This window comes from Tachysurus vachellii, chromosome 17 (genome assembly GCF_030014155.1).
Source record: "Tachysurus vachellii isolate PV-2020 chromosome 17, HZAU_Pvac_v1, whole genome shotgun sequence".
NCBI lineage: Eukaryota > Metazoa > Chordata > Actinopteri > Siluriformes > Bagridae > Tachysurus > Tachysurus vachellii.
Window position 1 is genome coordinate 5515532 of NC_083476.1, and position 21902 is coordinate 5537433.

Consider the following 21902-nt stretch of genomic DNA (forward strand, 5'->3'; position numbering starts at 1 on the left):
ATTTCCCTTGGGTTGGTGCCAATTTTCAAATAAATTTATTCCTTCTATTATCTCAACCTGCCAGATTAATCTCAGCAGCCACCTGCAGTTTGATCAGCAAAGAAAAATCCAAAACTAAACTGTAAGCAAACTAGTATGGCACAATTTTTTTTTTTTTTACTCTAATGCAGCTGTTTTCGACCGAGCCAAATGGACTATACTGGATTGATGCTGTGTGATAAACCAAGGTAAGGTCTGTTGCTATGGTCGGCCTTTGAGAGCTGGTAGTAATGTTACAGATGTCTGCCAAAATTTGCGCTGTAGGCAAAGCACAAAACAGCTACGTTTCTTATCGACTATGTAACTAGGATGATGTATTTTGAAACATCCTTATAAAAAAGCAAGCCATCGTTACAAGACATTTCAATGGCAAACCCGATATATAAATCACAGCTAATAGCACAAAATTCTGTTCTACAATTTATAGGTTGCCAATTAGAAACTTGGAATAGATAGATACTAAGTTAAAGATAAGGTCATTGATTTTAAAGACAGAACATTTTTTTTTTTTTTTAAATTCTTCTCACATTTCAGCAGTTAATAAAATATTTACACAGACAATCCTGTGGCCTCACAGGGTTTTTAAACAGAAGGAAATAAACATGATATGAACCACTACCACACAGCCAGCTGGGACAAGCCGGTCTCTTCACATCCTGGATTTAGCCCTTTTTATGGTGAACGTTTTCCATTTCTGCAAAAGCTATAAATGACACTTTAATGACACGAGCACACGACAAATCGCTCATTCCAGTAGTAGTTTGACTTGTGGGTCTGCAGCTACCGCTAATTTTGTCGACTGTGGTAATGCACTTTCTAGTGTATATGAGAAAATGGTTGGTTTATTAACAATCAGTTGTTTCATTTACCTGAATCTCTGTGCAACATTTTCTACTAATTCTGCAGGTCAATAAACACTAAATGCTCTCGTCACTCCTCACACTGCACCTCGCTCCATCAGATCTACCAGCACTGCTCCCACCTTCCCCAAGAAGAAGAAGTCACTGGTATCTTCAAATGACGGTTGAAGACCTTCAGGAAGACCGAAACACTTCAACTAGCCCTTATTTTCTCTGATTGTTTTGTGTGTATTAGAAAAAAACCTGACCAGAGTTTTAAGTTACAGTAATGGTATCTAAGTCTGTACCCTAGTGAACCAGTTTTAATGTATTAATTCCTGGAGACTTCAAAGCACTTTTGCATGTCGCTCTGGATAAGAGCATCTGCCAGATGCTGTAAAAGTAAATTAAATTACTGCAGTTAGTTTTTGTGATACGGGTAACAGAAGAAATGCCATAACATATGCACCAAAGGAACGTCAGAGGAATCATTCAAGCATTGAATTAATATGCATTAATATGCAAAGCTGAAAAACTGAAAAGATCTTGATCCAAATGTCACTTTTCATGCTGGTGCTCATAGCAGAGAGCTTCTGAGGAGCCTCCTAGACTGCAATCTAGACTTTAGGAAACTGTTGTTGGTAGATTTTGCTAAAAAACATTTTTTAAAAGTATTTGTTCTCTTTTTTTTTTTTTTGCTTATAATTTTGGAATATTCTTACAGTCTAAAAAAAACATTATCTTTGTAATTTGTCTCTAATTATGTTATTTCAGTGTTGAATATTAGATATAAAGTGCTTGGCTGGAACTAATCAAGCTACAGTAGTATGCTACTTTCTAGTAAAATACTTAAATGTCTCATCAGTCATGCAGAAAAGTATCTGATTTTTAATGCACTACTGCCACCTAGTGACAAAGAGGGTGAGGTTAAAACAAAACAATTTTTTTTTAACTGGAAAACCGGGAAATGTCGCCATCTTGTGTTTATCTGAAGTAATGCAACGTGTCAGTTCTTCAAACAGTCCTCACGAATCACGCTTTAGGTTTTCATAGCACACGTACCAGATAGAAAACAAATGTTTTTTTCCAAAATTAAAAACAGTATCAGTTGTTATTTTAAAAAAACAAATAAATAAAACTTTACAAACGAACAAACACTGTGATTCATTCAGCATTGCTAATGATCATACTAAAAAAGGTAAGGATGTCGACCCGCCCCCTTTTCACGCCTCAGCCAATTAGATTTCGTCTTAGCGTCACGTTTTTTATTATTATGCAAATATATGATCCAGCTCAAATCACTGGCTCTTTAGCTGTCGTCAGTGAAGAGTTTATATAAGTTTATATATATATTTTAATTACTTTGTTTACAATTGTAACTATTAGATGTCTGTTTAACTGTAAACTTTCTAGAAGTATGAGCGAATTGGGTTAAAGTACTGTATATGTTCCTGTGGTCGCTTAGTGATGGACGGAAGATTGTGTTGTTGTTCTCTTGGTAACGGAGACTCGGGGCCTCGGTGTCAAGTACACTGATTTACGGAAACGTACAACTAAAAAAAAAATACAAGACTTTACTTTTTAAAATACATATGCATAGTTCTGGATACCCAGATTAAGGTAAGTTAAGCTTTTAAAAACTTCTATGCTTCTCAAAAGTGTTTTATTGCATTTTTTTATATTTTTAATTGCGCTTATTTTCGGTGACTTACGGTAACTATGGTTATTATTGAGTTATACTAATGTTGTATACACTTTAATCATACCGTGTTTTTATTGTATCTTTGTTTGACTGGTTATTAGTTGTTAAAACATTTACATGCCACTGATCAAGGTGATAGATTATCTTTGTGAGCCTGTAAGTTATTTCCAGCTTTCTTATTTTTTTGGTTAAATGAATTAATGGTATAATATACTGTTGTGTTATTCTCTTAAAATAGAGGGGGTTTTTTTTTTTCATACCAACTGGTAAAGATGGTCCACCAGTTTGACTGGTATCTGATCAGGTCAAACTGGATTTTTCACAAGGATTCATTGTAACTGTGGTTATTATTACCAATGACGTCTAATTGTGATCTTGTGGAATCGATTATTTATTAATAATTAAAAAAAAAAAGTCTTATCAATGGCATAATGAGAACAGTTCATGAGATAAACGTTTTTTAAGTGTTTACCAAGCACTCATTCATTCATTCATTCATTCATTCATTCATTCATTCATTCATTCATTCATTCATTTGTCTTCAGTATGCACTTTATCCTGGTCAGAAACACAGCAGATCTGGAGTTTATCCTGGGATCATTTGGTGCCAGACTTTAATACACATTGGCTGGACCTTGTGGAAATCGTGGAAGTGAAAACATAAGTGTTGCAATCTTTTCATTTAAAGTTTCGCATTGATTGGATAATCCTAAACTTTTCATTTTTCCCCTAAAGCCATTTTGTAGGAAAAAATAAAGATAGAGTAAATAATTCACCTTTTGTGTGCTCGTTCAATTCGCCACTCATATTTCACATGCGTTCTCCAAATCCTTGCTAAAAAAAAAATCATCTGCCAAAAAATATCAGCCCAAACAGAGCCAAGATCCAGGGCTAGTTTTTTTCTGACTGTTACTGATACTGTAGGCTGCATGAATCTACAAACTGGGCTAGAAAGACATCAGCCCCAGCATCACTCCATCGTACCATCCTGTGTGTAGATGTACTTGGTTCCACAAAATAATCAGCCATAAGTCACTTGTTGACAGCATCTTATGCCAATGCCAAAAAATGCAGTAGGAATCTTGTAGTCACTTGTTGTACGATCATATAAGCACGTATAGGGTCTGCCATTTGTATCCCACTGATACTAGATTAAACTATTGTATAAAGTGAAGTTATGTGTAGTATGTTTTAGTTAAATGACCTCATCCATTAGTAAGACATATCTATATGTTGTAGCACTATGGGGACTTCTGTAATATATTGTAATTGTCCTGGATCAGGTATATCAGTGAGCAGTATTATTTTTACAAATCTTCGTATAATGTTAACGTTTTTGTACTTTTTGCAATGTTTCTTGTGTTCTGTAAAGCTGCTTTGAGACAATGTCCATTGTTAAAAGCTCTATACGAATAAATTTGAATTGAATTGAATTATAATTAACTAAATAAAGCTGCACTTTGCTTGATTGAGTTGTAATCTGTGTTAAGAGGCTGAGGTTGAACACACTGTAGGTTTATAGTGCTAAAGCTGTTGTTCTACCAAACACACTTTCCCCTTACCAAGCATTCTAATTAAATACTGAAAACGTTCACTTGTTCATCTGTGACTAAGCACGAAACTAATACACTAATATACCCTAGTTCTTGTGTTTTTAAGAACTTTTATAATCTTGTGTAACATCCGTAAAACAAGTGAGTTCCTGTTATTACTAGCATTATAGCAGCTATAAACATACGTTACCTCACCACACCCGAAGTGACAAGAACACGACAACAAATGTAGCTTTTCAAAAGAAACAACACAAAATGCTTTACAAAGCTGTAAGACTCGAGACCCCTTCCATCAATGCTGCACAAACATCTCCTCAAAGAAACTCATTTAACAATATATCAACAATTCCATGTTTTTCTCTGTTAGCATGGAGTGTCCATGATGTCACTCAAGTCTTCGTGTGAGTTACCATAGAAACAATAACGTATTACAACAAACAAAAGTTGTACAGCAAATTGTACAAGCAAGTTGTACAGTTTTGGTTTGCGTCTCAGTCTGCGTCCTCAGCCGTGACCCTGGGACATAAGTAGCTTATATATAGCCGCTCGGCCTTACGTACACGCTCTCTCAGCATTCGTTGGGTCTCATTGTTGTTGGATACCTTCTCCGTTTTAACCACGACCACGCAGAAGGCTTTTTGACCTTCCAAGGCAGCCTGGAGACTGTTACCAAGCAGGTAATTAGCATGTAACTCTTCAGCATATTTAGGATTAGCTATGTTTGGTTATGTGTGTGTTTCCAGCTTGTGTGGTTTTCATGCCTGTTGTCAGTCAAGAGATCCGTAACAGTAGCGTACTGGGGTTAAAAATCCTGGTACTTTCTACTTGCAGAGTTTATGTGATACTTTACATCCTTGCAGCTTGTTTGTTTAAAGCCAAGGTAAGTGTGTGTCAAGCGATTTCTTTCTTTCTCACATGGTAAATCAGTAAGAGGCTTATGTTTCAGTTCTTCCCCTGACGTTATAGAACATTATACAATAGTCTAGCGAATATCCTGATCATGCCGTTAGTCGATATACCGCTATATATAATGGCTAACTGCTAGTGAAGAGAGCCAAACTCTTTTTATTAATCATTGGTCATCTTTATCACGCACAATAATGCTTCTTATCATTATCATTTCATTTTATACCACAGCTCTGTTGGATTCTTGATTCTGATTGTTGATTAATTTGCAGTGATGATCGATCAGACTGTAGTTTCAACTCTTAACTGAAAAAAATTACTGATATATGTGCAGTATCTCACACCTCCAGGGATTTGGGGTTCTGGCCTCAGATTCATGTGTACAGAGTTTGCATCTTCTCCCTAAAGGCCTTGATGCTTTCTCTGGGTACTCCGGTTTCCTCCGTTAGTGTAAGGAGATATGTGTGTGTGTGTGTGTGTGTGTGTGTAAGTGTGATCATACCCTGTGATGGTTGGGACCCTGTTTACAGTGTCCCTTACCATGTGGACTACAGGTATCAGTATGAGCCTGTGTATGATAAGCAGTACAGAATGTGAATGGATGGATGGATGGATTTGAAATATCATCTACATTAAAGTGCCATGAGAAAGACACTTTACTTTCTAGGCCTTTTGGGGTTTTCAATCACACTGTACAACTCTTGTAACCTAAGTAATATCAGTAAAGATTTGACGTTCCACAACATCCCATAATAAACCATTGTAACTATGAAGTGACCAAAAGTATGATGTTAAATAAAAGTAATACTCAGCAAACCACTGAGGTGACAGACAACTACAACATTACAGCACATGTCCCGAAGTGATTCCAAACACTGGAGCCATACAGTGAAAAAGCGTTGTGCTGTCAGATGTAAGAATTCTTGTTCATGTGTGTAAACTTTCATCGCAGTTTGTTAGTGCTGCTCATTACAGAATGACTGGCAGCGCTAATTTCAAGGAGCTGTGCTTTACAGCTACGTCTCTTGGGCTGCACAGGTTTCCTGCAAGGCGACTGTTTGTTTTCTTCCTGGTGCTTTTCAAACCTGTTTAATTGCGCTCAGTGGATTCGTTTACTCTGAATTGTGACACTTGTGAATATGACGATTGTTATCGGTTGTGTTTGTTTTTAGTTTTAACAAGCCGTGCTTTATGTCTGAGTAGGCGACAGTAATAATAAGAAGAAATGTAATTAAATAGTATTCATAATAATTAATAATAATGATTCACATTGTGTGGCTTTTCTTTTTTTCATTTTCTTTTTTCAGATTTGTGTTACATCACCTGTTCAGACCAGGACGTTGCCATGACGGTGAAGACAGACTCTGACATGGCAGGTAGTAAATGGACCAATAAGCTACAAATGCACTTTGTCCATGCAGCGTGAAAGGAAGAGGAAGGAAGCGAGGGAAATGGAGGGAAAAAGAAACATCACCAGAGTGCGTATACGTGCCTGGACCCCTGCCTCAGGATACTCTTCACCGCCAAGCCCAGTCAGCTCACAACTCAGCTGGGATGAGGGCAGAGACGCGGACTTCCAGAACCAGATGGATGAGAATGGTATCATTGGTCTGAGAGAGACACAAGAGGAGGTACGAATGTTAAGTAGGTCTGACATACTACATACTGTACACTAGAAGTACTGTGAGTGTGTAGTGCACTGTATATTATGTCATTCGGGACACAACCTATGTCATTCCTGTCCGGTTGAGGTATACAGTAAGGTACATATATATGATCATTTAGTTCATACACTTTTTCACCACTACATCAGGTTGCCCTTCCATATACAGTGCCTTGCATAAATATTCACCCCCTTTGAACATTTCTACATTTTGTACTACCTTTACAGAATGTTTACATTTTATTTAGAAGTAAATTAAATAAAAAGCATACAGTTGTATGCATAAGTGTACACACCTCCCTGTGTCGAGCCACCGTACGGTTACCTCTGACCAAAGGTGGTCCTGACCTGCAGCCAGAAAGTGACACCGATGCTGACACATATTACACCTTTAAGGTGATAATAAAGTAAAAATAATTACCTATTGGTTTTTAGAAATCCTAGAAATCGCTGCTGTGCCTGATACACTAATAGCAATGCAACACCGGTGGGCATGCAGTGGCATCTAGTTTATTATGAAGTTCTGTGAAAATAAAATCTGTAACCATCTTTTCTCCCACTTAGACTTCAGAGCAAGAAGACGAGGTTGTATTAGAAGAAGAAGAGGACATGTTATCAGATGTTTATACTCCAGAACCTGAAGATGGTCCATCTCCAGTGCTGGAAGATCTCAGCTGTCACCTGAGTGAGCTGCTGGACTCAGAGCCCATAGGAGATGACTCTCTCTCACCCAGACACAGTACCAACCTTTTTATTATTCACTTATTTTTTTCTTATTTACTTTATTTACTTTATTTATTTATTTATTTATTTATTTATTTATTTATTTATTTATTTATTTATTTATTTTAGAAAAGCTTTTTCTGTAATTAAAAAGCTTGTTTTCTAGGGTTGCTCCTAAGGGCTTACAGTAAGTGATGATCACTATCACAGTCTATCTATCAACAGTCAACTTAACGTGGTTTTATTAGACTGCTTTTTTTTTATTCTACACTTCATACATTTTAACCATTTCTTTTTACATTCAGTGTTCAGTGGAACATCCATGAATTAATTTCTCACTTTTTCTTTAGACAATATGGAGTGTAGTGTTTCTCTGGAAGACTGGAGTGATGATGATGATGACGACATTGATAATGAAGAGAAACTTGATGAGGAAGATGAAGAGAGCTTTAACATCCGCAGACCCACATTCCCACATTCAAGACCAGATAGAGATTTCATTTCAGAAATTCCACATGAAGAGACTGAGGCTGGAGCTTTAACGATGGTTAAGCTGCATGGAGACGAGTCGCATCCTCTAGAAATGAATATAGTGCCTCGGGATAACTGGACGGACAGCTGTGATATCACCAGTCGTGAAGGAATGAATAATACCAACAAATCTGATATAGCAGATTTAGGAACTTGCACACCCTCCCAGAACAGTTGTGATGAGAGGAGCCATTTGTCTTCCTCACCCTCCTTCAGAAATGCTCCTCAGTCCCATATCCATCCTCACATCCCAAAACTGACTTTACATGACGAGGCGAGTAACCATGGGATTGAAGATGAAACATACGCAAAGCTACCTGGGACTTACAGCCTTCGACTCAGACACAGCCCTAGGACTTACCCACCTATCAGAGTAGCGGAGGAGGAGAAAGAGCCTGTTCCTGCACTGAGGAGATTTCATTTAGAAAATGGTTTACCTGCTGGACCGCAGGAACGTCACCATCAGCCTCCTAGTTCCACTCTTCAACAGATAGATTCTACACCACAGATGAATCACTCATCTTCCAACTCATCTGCAAAGCCTACAGCTAAAGATTTCACATCGGGACACAGGAGACACCACAGACCCCCTAAGATCTCTCAAACTGACCTGAAAGATGTGAGGTAAGTGGTGAGGTGAGGCCTCTGTAGCCTATACACACATAACAGATGTACAAACAATCCAGATGAGGTACTTAAACTCACACATCCGTAGGGCAATGTGACCTACTGTATAACTGTATAACCTTCCACTGGGCACTAAATGTGTCGTAAATAATTTGCATCTGAATGCAGTTGTTGCCAGATGGTGCTGTGCTGCAAGAACCCACATCAGACTCAAAAGGGAACCCATCCTCACCTGATTACATGCAGTAATTAAGTACAAATCTGTCATATCTAGGTGAGCATATTTACCGAAGCCACAGTGAGACCTTAAGGGCTGGAAGTGTAGATCTTTAAGATATCCATGTGGGGCTGATCACTGCAGCATAAGGTGAGTCACATCAGGATGAATCAGATAGGTCAGGATAAAACCATGAAATTAGCTCTGCTCTTAGCTGGACAGAGTCTCAGCCATATCTCGCTGCCTTAAAAGTCATCTCATAAGGCACACATGGTTTCAACAAAGAAGGTTCAAAGCTCACATGTGCTCATAAACTTCCATTTTAAATCCACATTGAATTAGTTTGTATTGTCTTTGCGTTCTCAGGAATGGCCAGCTGAGTCACCCGTTACCAGATTTTTCCAAAGTGGAGCCAAGAGTTCGTTTTCCCAAAAGCAGATACACTCCCCCGAAGAGTCGCAAGCCCCCTCACAAAGAAAACTCGAAACCTGAAGCTTCTGTCCTGTTCAAATCCCCGGCTGACATTGTGAGGGAAGCTCTGTTGAGTAATACTGAAGGGCCCTCGGATTCCGTAGCCTCCGCAGACTCCAAGAAACCATTGAATACTACAACGCCCGAGCAGTTTTGGTGCCCTCTGCAGGCCAGCGCTATGGTGCAACAGCTTCAGGTACGACCAAACCAGGAGAACCAAATTTTCAGCTCTAGTGTTTTGTTTGTCTGAAAGCACAAATACCCCATCGGTGATTATTTTCTAATTAATGCATCACTTACTGTAGTGTTTTATTTTGTTACTGATGTGACTCGATGCAAAAAATACCATTTTTTCTCACTCTGATGGATCCCACAAGCATCCCGTTGTGATTGTAGCTACAAAAATACATTTATTCTGATTGTCGAAAATCACTGTCTCTACACAGCCTATGGGGATGTCACACATTTTGTCTCCCTTTCTTTTTTTTTTTTTTTTTAGGAGGATTACAATAGGCTTCTAACAAAGTATGCAGAAGCTGAGAATACAATCGACAGGCTACGTTTGGAAGCCAAGGTACGATTTTCCCTTTATGTAGGTCTTTACGACCGAGCACCTAAACATTCTTTAAAAACAACTATTTTTAATAATACATTTGAGACCTGTATGAAAGAGAAAAAAAAGATTGCATGTACTGTATTACTCTTAACTGTCTGTTACAGTCAGATTGAGAGTGTTCAAGTTCAAGTTCAACTTTATTTATATAGCACATTTACAAACAGCCACACGGCTGACCAAAGTGCTTCACAGTGCGTTTGACATTACACATACACTTAAGAATACACACATTCACAATAAAAATAGCATTCAAAAAGCTAAAATAAGAATTATTATTAAAAAAAAGAATAAAAAATTGTAGACAAAATAAAATAACCAGTTTAAAAGAAAGTGATAAACCATAAAATAGAAACAAACATGAACCCCTGAGCAATCATGAGAAGGCTAAAGAAAATAGGTGGGTCTTTAGTATGGACTTAAAACTAAAACTTAATCTCTAATGGCAGGGAGTTCCATAGTCTAGGACCGGCCACAGAGAAGGCACGCTCACCTCTACGCTTGAGCCGTACTCGAGGTACCACCAACATAGCCTGGTCAGATGAACGAAGACTTCTAGTATTAGAGTAGGGATGAAGAAGCTCAGATAAGTAGAGAGGAGCGGTATTATGGAGAGACTTATAGATAAAGAGTAAAATGTTAAAATCTATTCTCTGAGAAATCGGCAGCCAGTGTAGAGATTTGAGAATGTGTTCATGTTTGCGACAACTAGAGAGAAATCTGGAGTGCTACATCTCCTGTATGCTGTTTGATATCTGAAGATGCAATAGATATATACATATATATATATATATATATATATATATATATATATATATATATATATATATATATATATATATATAGACTTTTTGTTCTGCATGTGATCACAAGGCAGCTTTTCAGTGACTCTCATGACCCTGCAAATCACATGCCAAGATCATTCTCCCCCTTGTGCCGTTTCACACTGATAAACACTCCCGTTTCATGTTCCTGTGTTTTTCTGTGTATCACAGTCAAGCTTCCGTTGACGTTGTGTCTTGCTTCTTGCGTTGCGGTCCGTACCCTCGTTCACAGACTGCATGTTTTACTATTTCGGTTTTTGCTTTACTGTCCGTTTGTTCCTTTTCCACATTGTACTTGCATTCACTGCCTCTATGATTACCGGACAGTGAGAGGGGAAAAAAGTAGTGTCACTCTGACATTGTGTCATAAAGCTGCTGTGCACATGCTGTAGTGTTGTGTTACAACCTAGATGTGAAACTGAACAAATTTGTACCTTCAGATATGAATGAAATCACAATCATAATTAAGTCAATTTTGGTTACAGGTTGTAACACTAATAAACGTGGCAAAAGCCAAGGATAGTGAATATTTATTTAAGTCAATGTGCTGTCCACTGAGCTGTGACACTGTGATTAACAGGATGGACCAGGATGTGACATCATGCTCCCTGAAAGTATTAATTAGCACGTCATTGACTGACCTTGTGTCTGAAATGGTGCACTGCGTTTCCCTTTCTTATTTTTTTGCTCTGTTTCCAAAATTCATATAAGTAGGGAACACTACAGTGTACTAACTTACAGTATTGAATCACATTTAGGAATTTCACTGACAAGGGGACAAAAAGGACATGGTAACGTAGATAGATTATGGATCTGATGGTTCTAATGGTTCCATTTTACAGACCCAACACTTGCAGTAATTTTGGATTTTATAGCACTCAGTCTCTCGGTTGCTGTTTATCCATCTGGCTGGGTTTATTGTTGTGCTAATTACAAGGAGCTTACCCCCACATGCCCTGGCCATCTGTCCATCCTTTTATAGGTATAAGGATGGAGGATTTAGGTGTCAGTGTCAATACTGCTGTATTACTCAAAGCACAAGGGTCACATAGGGGTAAAACGGTGTGATATTGTGTCTGATTGTTTTATTTTTCTGGCACTTCCTATTCAGACACGACTGGCTGCAGAGACACACATTATGGAGAGTTTTATTGACAGAGAGTGTGTGCTTGCGTATTTCTCTTTCATTTTGTGTATACACATAGTCCTGTTTTTGGACAGCTTTCAGTCCTTCCTATTTGCGGACCATTTCTTAAACAAATATTCCATTGTCTAACTGATTTGGGCACTAGGTTGCGGTCAATCTCTGCAATTCGTAAGAAGGTTTATACACAGAGGCTCTTCTCTGATCCCGTTTGATAATTCTGACTCTTAAGGTACAGCTCGGTATGGCATTGTAGGCACCTCTGCATCAGTACATCTTATGATCAAATAACAGACAATGTAAAGGAAAGCAACAGCTGTCATGTATGTGTGATTTGTCAGGTATGCTTACACTCGGATCCTCCCAAACCTAGCCAGCATGCTCTGTCAGGTGTTCTGAGGGAGGGGTCAAAGGTTATAGCCCTGAGTTTCCCCCAGGCTCAGAGGGCAGAGCTGGGCATCGATGCTGTCCAGCCGACTCAGCAAAGGCTCAGTTCAGGTGAGAGCATCTTTAACACACATCTTTGTTTTTTTTTGTTGTTGTTTTTTTTAAGAATAGTTAAAGAAGCATATTAAACTATAGATTTGTCATCCAATTGATCTGTTGAATATTGAATTAATTTACAGTTGAAGCAAAGAGAACAAATAAATAAAAAGGATTATCTTTTTTTTATGTGGTAAAAGCTACCGGAGCGACACCCAATCGCCCGTCTTCTGTGGAGTCTTTTACTTCCAGCTGGAGGGAATCTCCTACTGCACCTCCACTAACTGAAGCACTCTCCAATCAGATGGCGAGATTTCAGATACAGGTGTTGACATTAAATTCCTCCGTCCTCTCAACGTCAAAGTGTAGACTAGAAGTTGTTCATTTTTACCATTTTGTCTTTTCTATATCAAACAAAATACTGTTAATTGCTAAATTGCATATCAGTTGCTACAAATGACATTTCCAGACACATTTCGGTGTGTCTGTCTTAGCATGGAAGCTCATGTCTATCAACAGCACTCTCCTTATAGCTCTTATAGAACTGCTTGGCTTTTCGATTCGATACCAAACAGCAGACAGTATTATATGTGATGTGACAGTATTAATTAACTAGATTTACATTTACAGCATGTAGCATACACTCTTATCGAGAGTGACTTACATTTTTCTTATTTCAGTTTATACACCTAAGCAGTTGAGGGTTAAGGGCCTTGCTCAGGGGCCCTGCAGTGGCAACTTGGTGGACCTGGGATTCGAACCAATGACCTTCCAATCAGTAGTCGAACCACCTTAACCACTGCGCTACCACATCCCAATTAACTAGATTATAAAACCCCTAAAGAATCCTTAATGCACCTAATTTGTGTCCAAATGCTAACCATGATTTATTTCTTTTTGGTGTAAATGAAATGAAAAGTTCTGATTGAACCTGTGTTGAATGTGATCATTGTTTTGCTCAGATTAATGAGTTTGAGAAGCTGCTAAAGAGTCACAGACTTAAATCTTCTGAGCAGGCACAGGTATCATCATCATTATAAACATTTTAAAATTTATATATATATATATAATGTGATGTTGTCTCTATATATATATGTGATGTTGTCTGCCATCTAACACATTATTGTTGCAAACAGGGGTTGTCTCAGCTGACTCAGGGTCAGGAGTCGATGGAAAAGGCTTACCTTGCTGCACGTGAAAAGCATCAACAAGTGCAGAGGCAAACAGGAGGGAGGTCACAAACCTTTGACCCTGACAGGTGAATACTGAGCACTTTATGTAGATATGAATTCTGCAACATATTGGAACATAAGCCTTATTTCTATAATGCCCTTTGTATTTTAGGGAACTCGAAAGTCTGATATTTCAGGCAGGGATACAACTGGAGGAACTAAAGGAGTGGATAGAACATTCTGAACATGTTCAGCTTACAGAAGCTACTCCAAGCAACCCCACTCATGCCCTTCAGCCCTTCGTGTCTCTGAATGAGACAGAGCCACAGCCTGAGGTACTTAAACTCTGTCATTGACCTACTCACACATCTGTAGGGCAATGTGACCTACTGTATAACCTTTGACTGGGCACTAAACGTGTCATGAATAATTGGCATCTGAAAGTGAGGCGTTGAAAGAAAATTAAATGCAGGTTTCAGTGTGAACACAAGGTGGTGGTGTGGAAAGGCAATGACATGGTTTTTGGTCTGGTCTGGTTTTCTCCCTGCGTAAGTAGGCTGAGTGGGGTTTTTTGCAAACAGTAGAACGACATAACTTCGACTCTGGTGGGACCCGAACCCACAACCTTTGAATCTCTTTCCTGAGTGTTACTTAGAAGTCCAATGCGCTATCCATTGCGCCACAGAGCCACACGGCTGAGTGCTTTGACAAATAAAATTTAAGAGCACTTGTGATTTAATCCGCAATATCATTGATATTTTATGTAATTTAATTAGCTAAGTAACTTTAGCTAAGATTAGTAATGTCATGCTAGATTATCTTTAATTAAGTGATGAAGAAAATGTACTAGATGAAAAACATGTAACCTTATTTAGAATGTTATGAAGATGTAAGAAATAAAAGAAATGTCTCTGAACAGAACCCAGCCTCTGCAGCTCATGTAGAAGTCACAGTCGGCGTGGAGGTGAGTTCCGTCAGTGGGGAGAGTGACGGAGAGAAAGAGGAGGGTGAAGAAGACATGCTTCCATCTGTCCTCCATCCCCTTAAACACAAACATCAACGTGTGGAGAAAGACTTTAGCAAGCTGATGGACAAGTAAGAGCTTTATGACCCTGGCCTCTAAATTCTGTACCTTTTGTTTAGCAGTTCTGTTTTAATCCAGTCATTTTATTCTTCATCCTCAACTCTGTTCAAGTAACATAAGTACTTCACACATGCATCAGTGTTTAATACACTGTAGACAAAGAGCTTTATACTGCACAAACACACCTATCTGAATGTTAGACATTTATGAGTCTGTGCTGTTTTTTGCCCCATACTCAGCTACCAGGACTTTAGAGATTTCTCCAAGCTACTAGACGGAGACCAGGCTCAAGTGGATCACAATTCCCTGGAGTTACAGGATCTTTCTCCTCACCCAGCCAGAATTGATAGGATAGAGAGTAAACAGCAGCAGAGGAGTGAAAACAAGCGGCACGCAGACAAACCTCTCCAGCCGTGAGTCCGGTCTCAAGTTACCAAAAAAATAATCAAAGCTTTAATGCATTTCAGCTTCTCAATACCATTATCATGTAAAAACTGACTGTTTACTCTGGCTGTCTCTCTTTCTCAAAGAGTGCCAGTGGCAGACTCTCTCTCAGGCCCTTCTGGTAGCTCACATGTGTGTAACTCCATGGAAACTGTCCCAGAGGCCTCAGTCCCAGATTCAGAATTACCAAGGAAACAGGGCAGTAGAAGAAGTGCTACAGGTAGCATAAAGTCCCACAGCAGCCAGGGAAAGAGTGCAGCCATGGGAAAAAGGGTCTCTAAAGAGAATGACAGAACCCTGGGAACACAGCTTCAGGTCAGTACGACTTCAGAAATAATAATAATAATCTTCAGAAGACTTCAGAATAATCTTAAAGACTTCAGAAATAATAATAATCAAGTAAATTTTCTTATTTAATTCTACTCAGTCTCCAGAAACTTTGACTATACACTTTGGATAATAGATATGATTTTGCACATCCTTTACTACACAAAAAGGCAGATAGATGTTGCCACACAATCCTGTAATTGATACATAAACATAAGAAGTATGACTTCCATAACACCAAGATGTTTGGGTGAGTGGCAAAAAATAATCTGTTGTTAAGAGCAAATCACAAAATCAGAGACTGAACTGAGGACTTACATTTGTATTCTTCCTCTCACTTCTTCTCATTTTACAACATTATTCATTTCAGAGATTCATCTTTATTTGTTTTTATGAAGTCTACCAGTGTTTTCACTGTATTCCATTACATTAAACTTCTTAAAGAACGTCAGACTTCTAGAAAGCTATAGATTTTGTGCTTCTGGGATCGCTGTAGGATGGTGTGGTAACTCCAGAAACAGATAGTGGGTTCTTGGGCTCGGAGAGCAGTCGACTCACACCTGCAGCACAAAGCCCTGTCCAGCAGAGGGCAGCATTGAGGTGAGTCATCTATTTTTGTCCATAGTCAGAACGTTCTTTTTCTGTTTGCTGTTGATTTTTCCTGTTTTAGGCAGATTGCACTATGTGAGTGGTGAGTGTGTGTGTGTGTGTGTGTGTGTGTGTGTGTGTGTGTGTGTGTGTGTGTGTGTGTGTGTGTGTGTGTGTTAACTCCACCCTCTTTTCCTGTTTCCTCCAGGGCGACAAGGCCATCTGTCACACAGGAAAAGTGCAGAATAAATCCTGATTCTAGCGCTCCAACACACACACTTCCATCTTCAGATGCCTCTAGAGCCCATGTCATTGCTTCTGGAGGTGCTCCAGGGTCCTTGGGGAGAAGAGGAGGGGCAAGGATGCATCACAATCCCAGTTCATCTGCCTCCAGCTCCCCCCTGCGCTGGCCTAGTACACCTCTCCAGCCTTGGCCTAGTAGTGTCATTAGCGAGCTGGAGCAACAGAGCGAATGTGGTAAATATGTGTTAAGGCTTGTACATTTTACCAAATAGGAACCGGTCAGAGACTAAAGAGCTCACCTGTAGACATATAATTCGGTAGGTTCCGTGTTGTATGATTCGTATCATCGTATTTCCTTTCCTGCTCACTGACTTCTCTCATCCATTTGTCTTTAGCCCATTCCTTATCAGAAGATGGAATACGACAGGGTGACCAACAGACACAACCGTCCAATCAGGATCCCCTTTATCTCAGAAGCTCCTCCCTTACTGCACCCTATCACCATGGTGACCACCTCAATGCCCAAAGTTCTGGGCAGCTGGCGAATCACCAGTGAGTCTGTTTGTAGCTGCCATAGGCACGGTAACACAGACAAGCCAAGATTTATGCCTGCTGCAGAGTGGACACTGAAAGGAGTGCACTGCAGTATATTATTATGGGGAAAAGTCCCCAGTGGAGTAATGAATATTATTTTAGCAATTTGTTTTTTCAACGGTGGCATAAAAATTTAATTCAGTCTGATTTACCGATTCAGAATGGAACATTTAAAAACATCTGATATACACATTTATAAATATAAGTATGTAGGATGTGGCTTGACTGACAAACATGTGCTTAAGGAATTAGGGATTGTAATTTTAAATGAAACGTCTCCTGTTGTTTTTTACAGTCATTGAGAGTTGATAATCTTGAGGAACATAATTGGGGAGGTATTTTAATAACTGCTTTTACCACATGTTGTGTGAAACTGCATGGAGTGGTATGGAACCTAAAAATAAAGCATGCTGAGTGTGGTTCATTTATCTATACCACATATTACATCACATGTCACTTGGCCTCTGCACCATGCTGTATTTTAGCTATCATTCAATTCTACACGTCTATAAACTCTTCATGTTTCTATATTCTCTTTTTTTTTTTTTTCTTTTTTTTTTTTAGTGAGGCCATCGAGTCTCTTCAGGCAGAGGTACACAGACTCAGAGAGCACTTAGAGGGAACTCTCAGGACAGCCGGTCCTCTCCATCGTGTGAGGGCACCCTATTCTCCCTCAAAAGACATTAGGGACCATGCACGTCCTCACACATCTACGCCTCATCCACAGCAGCGTGATTTCAGGTATCTCACACTTTACCTTGCACCTCTGTTATTCTGACAAATCTAGACGAAGGACAATGTTCTGAATACTTCACACTGATACACGGTTTCCTTCAGAGTAGTACAGAATTCTAAGTCGGCAAGTACCTACAGCAAAGTCATCACCTTGTGACTGTGACGCCATACCGCAGCCTATAAAAGGTTGCTGTCATGCTTATTGTGTTTTCCCATCTTTGTCTTGTGAATTATTTTTGCTGGTTATTTTTTAAATTGTACCGTTGCCATTGTTGTGTGTCTGGGAGCAGAACACCTTCAATAAGCATTTACAGAGCCATGACTGACTGCAGTGCCCTCTAGGAAAAAAAAAGGTCAGCTCTTTGCTGTGTTATGAAGGCAGGGAGAGAAATGTGCTGCTGTTGGAGCGTTCTAATGAACAGAGAGTAATGCAGGAGCTTAATTCAGCAGCAGTGAACATGCTCCAGACTGGTATTAAGACTGCCATTTGACCTATAATCACTTGCGTAACCCATTTTGTGGTATAGTCACCCATGCGATTGACTGAACTCTAGCCACTTCATTAAGGAGTCCACTTGTGTATTCAAAAGTCCATATAAGGATATTGGTATATGGCATGAATTGACAGAAACATGGTACAAACACACTACCCAAGACTGTTAGTGTCTAAACCTTGCTCAATTTTACAGACTGAATACTGCTCTGTTGCAGCTTGTATGCTGTGTGGTGAGTCTGAGTGATCCTCACCCTCAGAAGGAAGTGTCTGAAAGAAAAAGAAATTGAAGGTTTAAAGGATTAATTAAAGGAATGCCAATGCCAGGCCCCATGGATCCCATGGGTTGAGTCGAAATGCCAGAGAACCATCATGGCATGTCTGGCACGGTCAAAAGTCGATGATTTTGCTATTAGTCTTTGGCAAGGAAGCAGGAAAACTCCGCTAGTACTGAAGGAAGCCACACTGGTTGTCCTCCCGAGGTAACACACATAACCTTTCATTTCTATATGCAGGGAGAGAAAGACTGCCAGCACGAGAGATCCAAGAGAGACTGTGGGCACTGTGAAGATTGAGCATGAGAAAACTATACCAAGAAGAAGATCAGCATCTGTGCCCCGCCTCAGACCAGAGCCAGATACCAGTGTGTACATTTAACAAATCTATCTACAGTATTGTAGCCTGTGTGTGATTGTCAGAAATGAAGTTCATGTACTGACTGAAACACACTTAATAGGGAAGAAATCATGGTTATGTATTACTATGAATCAGTATTTAATAACACTGTATTATGTGTGTATCTATTAATATATTTGCTATATCTTGTTAAAAATACAGGTACAGATTCGGACCATACACAGTTTAAAGTCATGACACCAGACCACATCCAAGCATCACCTGTGATGATACAGACAACGCGGAGAGCGAGGGCTGAAACTAGACGAAGCCCAAAGACCACCTCAAATCGTAAGACACTGTTGTAGGCTATGCACAGACTTCATCTGTAAGCTTGTGGTAATGATTTCTGTTTCAGATTTCATTTTTTTTACATCAAGAATCAAATGAATATTAGTGTATTATTATTTTCCCCTAAGGCCAGAAGCATAGCTTATCAGCTGACAGATCACATGTGAGAAATACTGAGGCTGAACCTAGAGGGAGACCAGTACCTTTGTGCGCTAGCTGTATGGCAAGACGCAACAGAACCTCCGAATGTAAGATTTTTTTTCCATTATGTGAGCCGTGCTTTGCTCATGTATTGTTTATTCACTTATGCAATGTTCTTTTTTTTTTTTTTAAGGTAAAGCAAGAAACGTTAGCTCACCTAGTCACGCTCGTTTCTACTCTGATCACTGTCCACTGTGTGGAGCACCAAAAAGAGAGACAGTCTGTCCACCTGGTGAGAAATGACATTATTTATACGTCATTGCACTTTGCATCACACTAAAAATAATGAGTATAAAATAAAGGTTCTCAAACAAGTGTCAAAAGTTTTTGCATTATAAAGTGAGCAGGACCAAAGATTTCATTTTAGTAGACCAATAACAAAACAACAGCTCTGATTGAACATACAGTATATCACCTACACTGCAAATGAAAGTACTGCCATTACACAGAAACATGTATAAAGATCGCAGAATTATTTCCAAATTCAAAAGCTTTATTTGTAGGGATTCACCTCCTGCTGCTGTAAAAGCACTAAAATAGTCCTATCAGAAAGAGTTATGGAAGTTCTTATCATTAGCACAGTTTATGTCACTGGGTTTATTGCTTTATGTTGCAATCTATTAAAATTAAAGGGCTCTTTTTAGTTATTATTTTTTTTTTTTATTCAGTCAGGGTTCAGAAGACCCTAAAATTAAACGCAGGCCGCGTTTGGCGGCCCGACGTCGTTTTTGTGTGTGTGTGTGTGTGTGTGTGTGTGTAGCAGATCTATTTTTATTGATTCTTCCCTCCAGGTCCAGTAGAATAAGATCTGCATGCAGGGTTATCGAAATGTGTATCTGTATAATCATTACTGATAACTGATTGCAGCAAACCAAAGCTCAGTGCCGAAGGAAATTCGGCCTGTGAGGCCCACGCGCATGCAGACAGGGGGCGTATACCTGGCAGTAGCACCTCCTCCTCCTCCACTGATTGGCAGTGTGCCTTTGCTCCAGTGTATGCAAGTCTGTCCTTCGGTCCTGTGAGTAGCTCAGAATAAGCATCTTCAGCTTTCTAAATCAGATCAGAGACTCTAGTGTATTTAGTAAGTAGGCACTAGTTTGAGAATGATGCCTGAGAGGATTGTATTTAATCAACATCTCTCATCTATAGCAAAGTCTAAGATGTCAAAAGAACAAAAATAAATTAGACTAATTAGTATTAGTTTAAATGTGTATCTGTTAATATTGTTATATTATGCTATTCTAGAAAATTCATTTGTTTGAAATTTTCTATTTCAATCCTTGAACCTTGCTAAGCATTTAGTAATGAATGCTAATTTGTTACTGGAAGCTCAAAAACACAGGGTAGAAATAATAATTAGAATTGTCATCACAATTGTGTTCTCTGTGTATTTATGTACAATTGCCTTCATAGGCCTTGTTAGGGAAATCAGCAAAATCTTTTTTTTTTTTTTTTTTTTGCTTCCAAAGATCATCAGCTGCTTTATTTACCTATGTCAGTATGAACACAACGAAAGCAAAGAAATTTATATATTTATAATGAATAATATTTTTTTTTTTACAAAATAATTGTGGTAGAAAGTCCTATCGTGTGGCTATCTTGGAAACATTAGTCTTTAACATAGTACATACTTACACATGTTTCAAATCAACTTTGACCTTCTCTGTCCTACAGCTACTACTCCAGCCCTGTGGTTTCAGCCTCCTACCAAAAGCCTCTTTACATTTCACAGAGTGAAGGGAAAGGCTACAGGGGTCATCGTATGCGCTCGCACTCTGTAGATGCTCAGCACGCTCTCAACCGCTCTCTGGGCCGCGCCATCGCCGCCGTCGGTAGCGTGAGAGAGATGTCTGAGCGCATGGTGAGCTCTCTTTCCTCAGGACTGCATCACATGAGCCCACTCGCAAAATCATGTACCTACTGACGCTGCCGCCCTTCTCTAAGTTGACCTCAAGAGAAAGCAGACTGCAGCTTGCAGGCTCAGCCTTCTTGACCTTACATGTGGACACTCACAACTTAACTATGGCAGATGTACTGTAATAAGCTTCACATATTGCACTGTTTACCGTAGTTTACATGCCCATTTTAGGATCATTTTATAATCATTTCATACATTGGAAATACTATGCATAAGGTTTTTGTTGGTGTGTGTAAGATTTTATACCTGGAAATATTCTCCTGCATTTCTTCACTAGGTTTTATTAGTGCATTTTTGCACAGCTCTTTATTACAAAAGATTTTGGAAATGTGTTGCAATTTTTTTAATGTGTTTGTAATAAATAACTGAAATCTGTTTTCATAATGGAAACTGCTGCTGAAATTAGGGGACTGTTAACAATTTAGGGGAATTGGTTCCTTTTATATTATTTATGGTACGTTGATTTGTGACTTGCTTTGTGCCCTTAAAAGGAGATTTGAAAATGCAGGAAATCATGAGCTCCAGAATGAAGCAACACATCACAGATTTGAATCCTAATGATGACACAGCACCAAGAAAGGAAAGTTAATCACGCTGTTGTCAGTCAGAGTGACTAGTGATTCTGTGAGCTCATGTATGTAAGAGGGTTGATAACACTTTCCTCTAAGTGTCTTGCACTGCTCTGTGATTCAGCATAAGCAGTAGTCTAAAGCGATATAGAGGAAGCGTGTTTTTTTTTTTACTAACGTGGGTCTAGAAATTGAAGACAATGTAGTTTTTAGCTCTAACACTTCTGTGAGAG

At 39.1% G+C, this 21902-nt stretch overlaps 1 protein-coding gene and 1 non-coding gene across 2 annotated transcripts; one reads left to right on the forward strand and one right to left on the reverse strand.

The window, feature by feature from the left end:
* The first annotated feature begins 2259 nt into the window (after positions 1 to 2259).
* On the forward strand, positions 2260 to 21268 carry akna (AT-hook transcription factor). Its single transcript, XM_060890936.1, has 24 exons — positions 2260 to 2498; positions 6347 to 6670; positions 7267 to 7441; positions 7776 to 8580; positions 9167 to 9467; positions 9771 to 9845; positions 12194 to 12350; positions 12536 to 12660; positions 13298 to 13357; positions 13472 to 13593; positions 13680 to 13842; positions 14427 to 14602; positions 14831 to 15004; positions 15122 to 15350; positions 15859 to 15962; positions 16159 to 16427; positions 16589 to 16745; positions 17352 to 17528; positions 18531 to 18658; positions 18853 to 18981; positions 19110 to 19229; positions 19316 to 19414; positions 20050 to 20200; positions 20857 to 21268. Exons 2-24 carry the CDS (start codon positions 6455 to 6457, stop codon positions 21104 to 21106), a joined length of 4362 nt encoding a protein of 1453 aa, XP_060746919.1. The 5' UTR covers positions 2260 to 2498; positions 6347 to 6454; the 3' UTR covers positions 21107 to 21268.
* On the reverse strand, positions 14105 to 14196 carry trnar-ucu (transfer RNA arginine (anticodon UCU)). Its single transcript is given in 2 exon segments — positions 14105 to 14140; positions 14160 to 14196. It is a non-coding gene; the product is annotated as a tRNA-Arg (tRNA).
* Positions 21269 to 21902: the final 634 nt, after the last annotated feature.

Bases quoted from the DNA above. Each gene is read 5' to 3' on its own strand.
- akna (XM_060890936.1), top strand. From the start codon at position 6,455: ATGCAGCGTGAAAGGAAGAGGAAGGAAGCGAGGGAAATGGAGGGAAAA. The intron at 19,230-19,315 runs GTAAGATTTTTT...TTTTTTTTTAAG, and splicing joins ACGCAACAGAACCTCCGAAT to GTAAAGCAAGAAACGTTAGC. The intron at 19,415-20,049 runs GTGAGAAATGAC...AACTGATTGCAG, and splicing joins AGAGACAGTCTGTCCACCTG to CAAACCAAAGCTCAGTGCCG.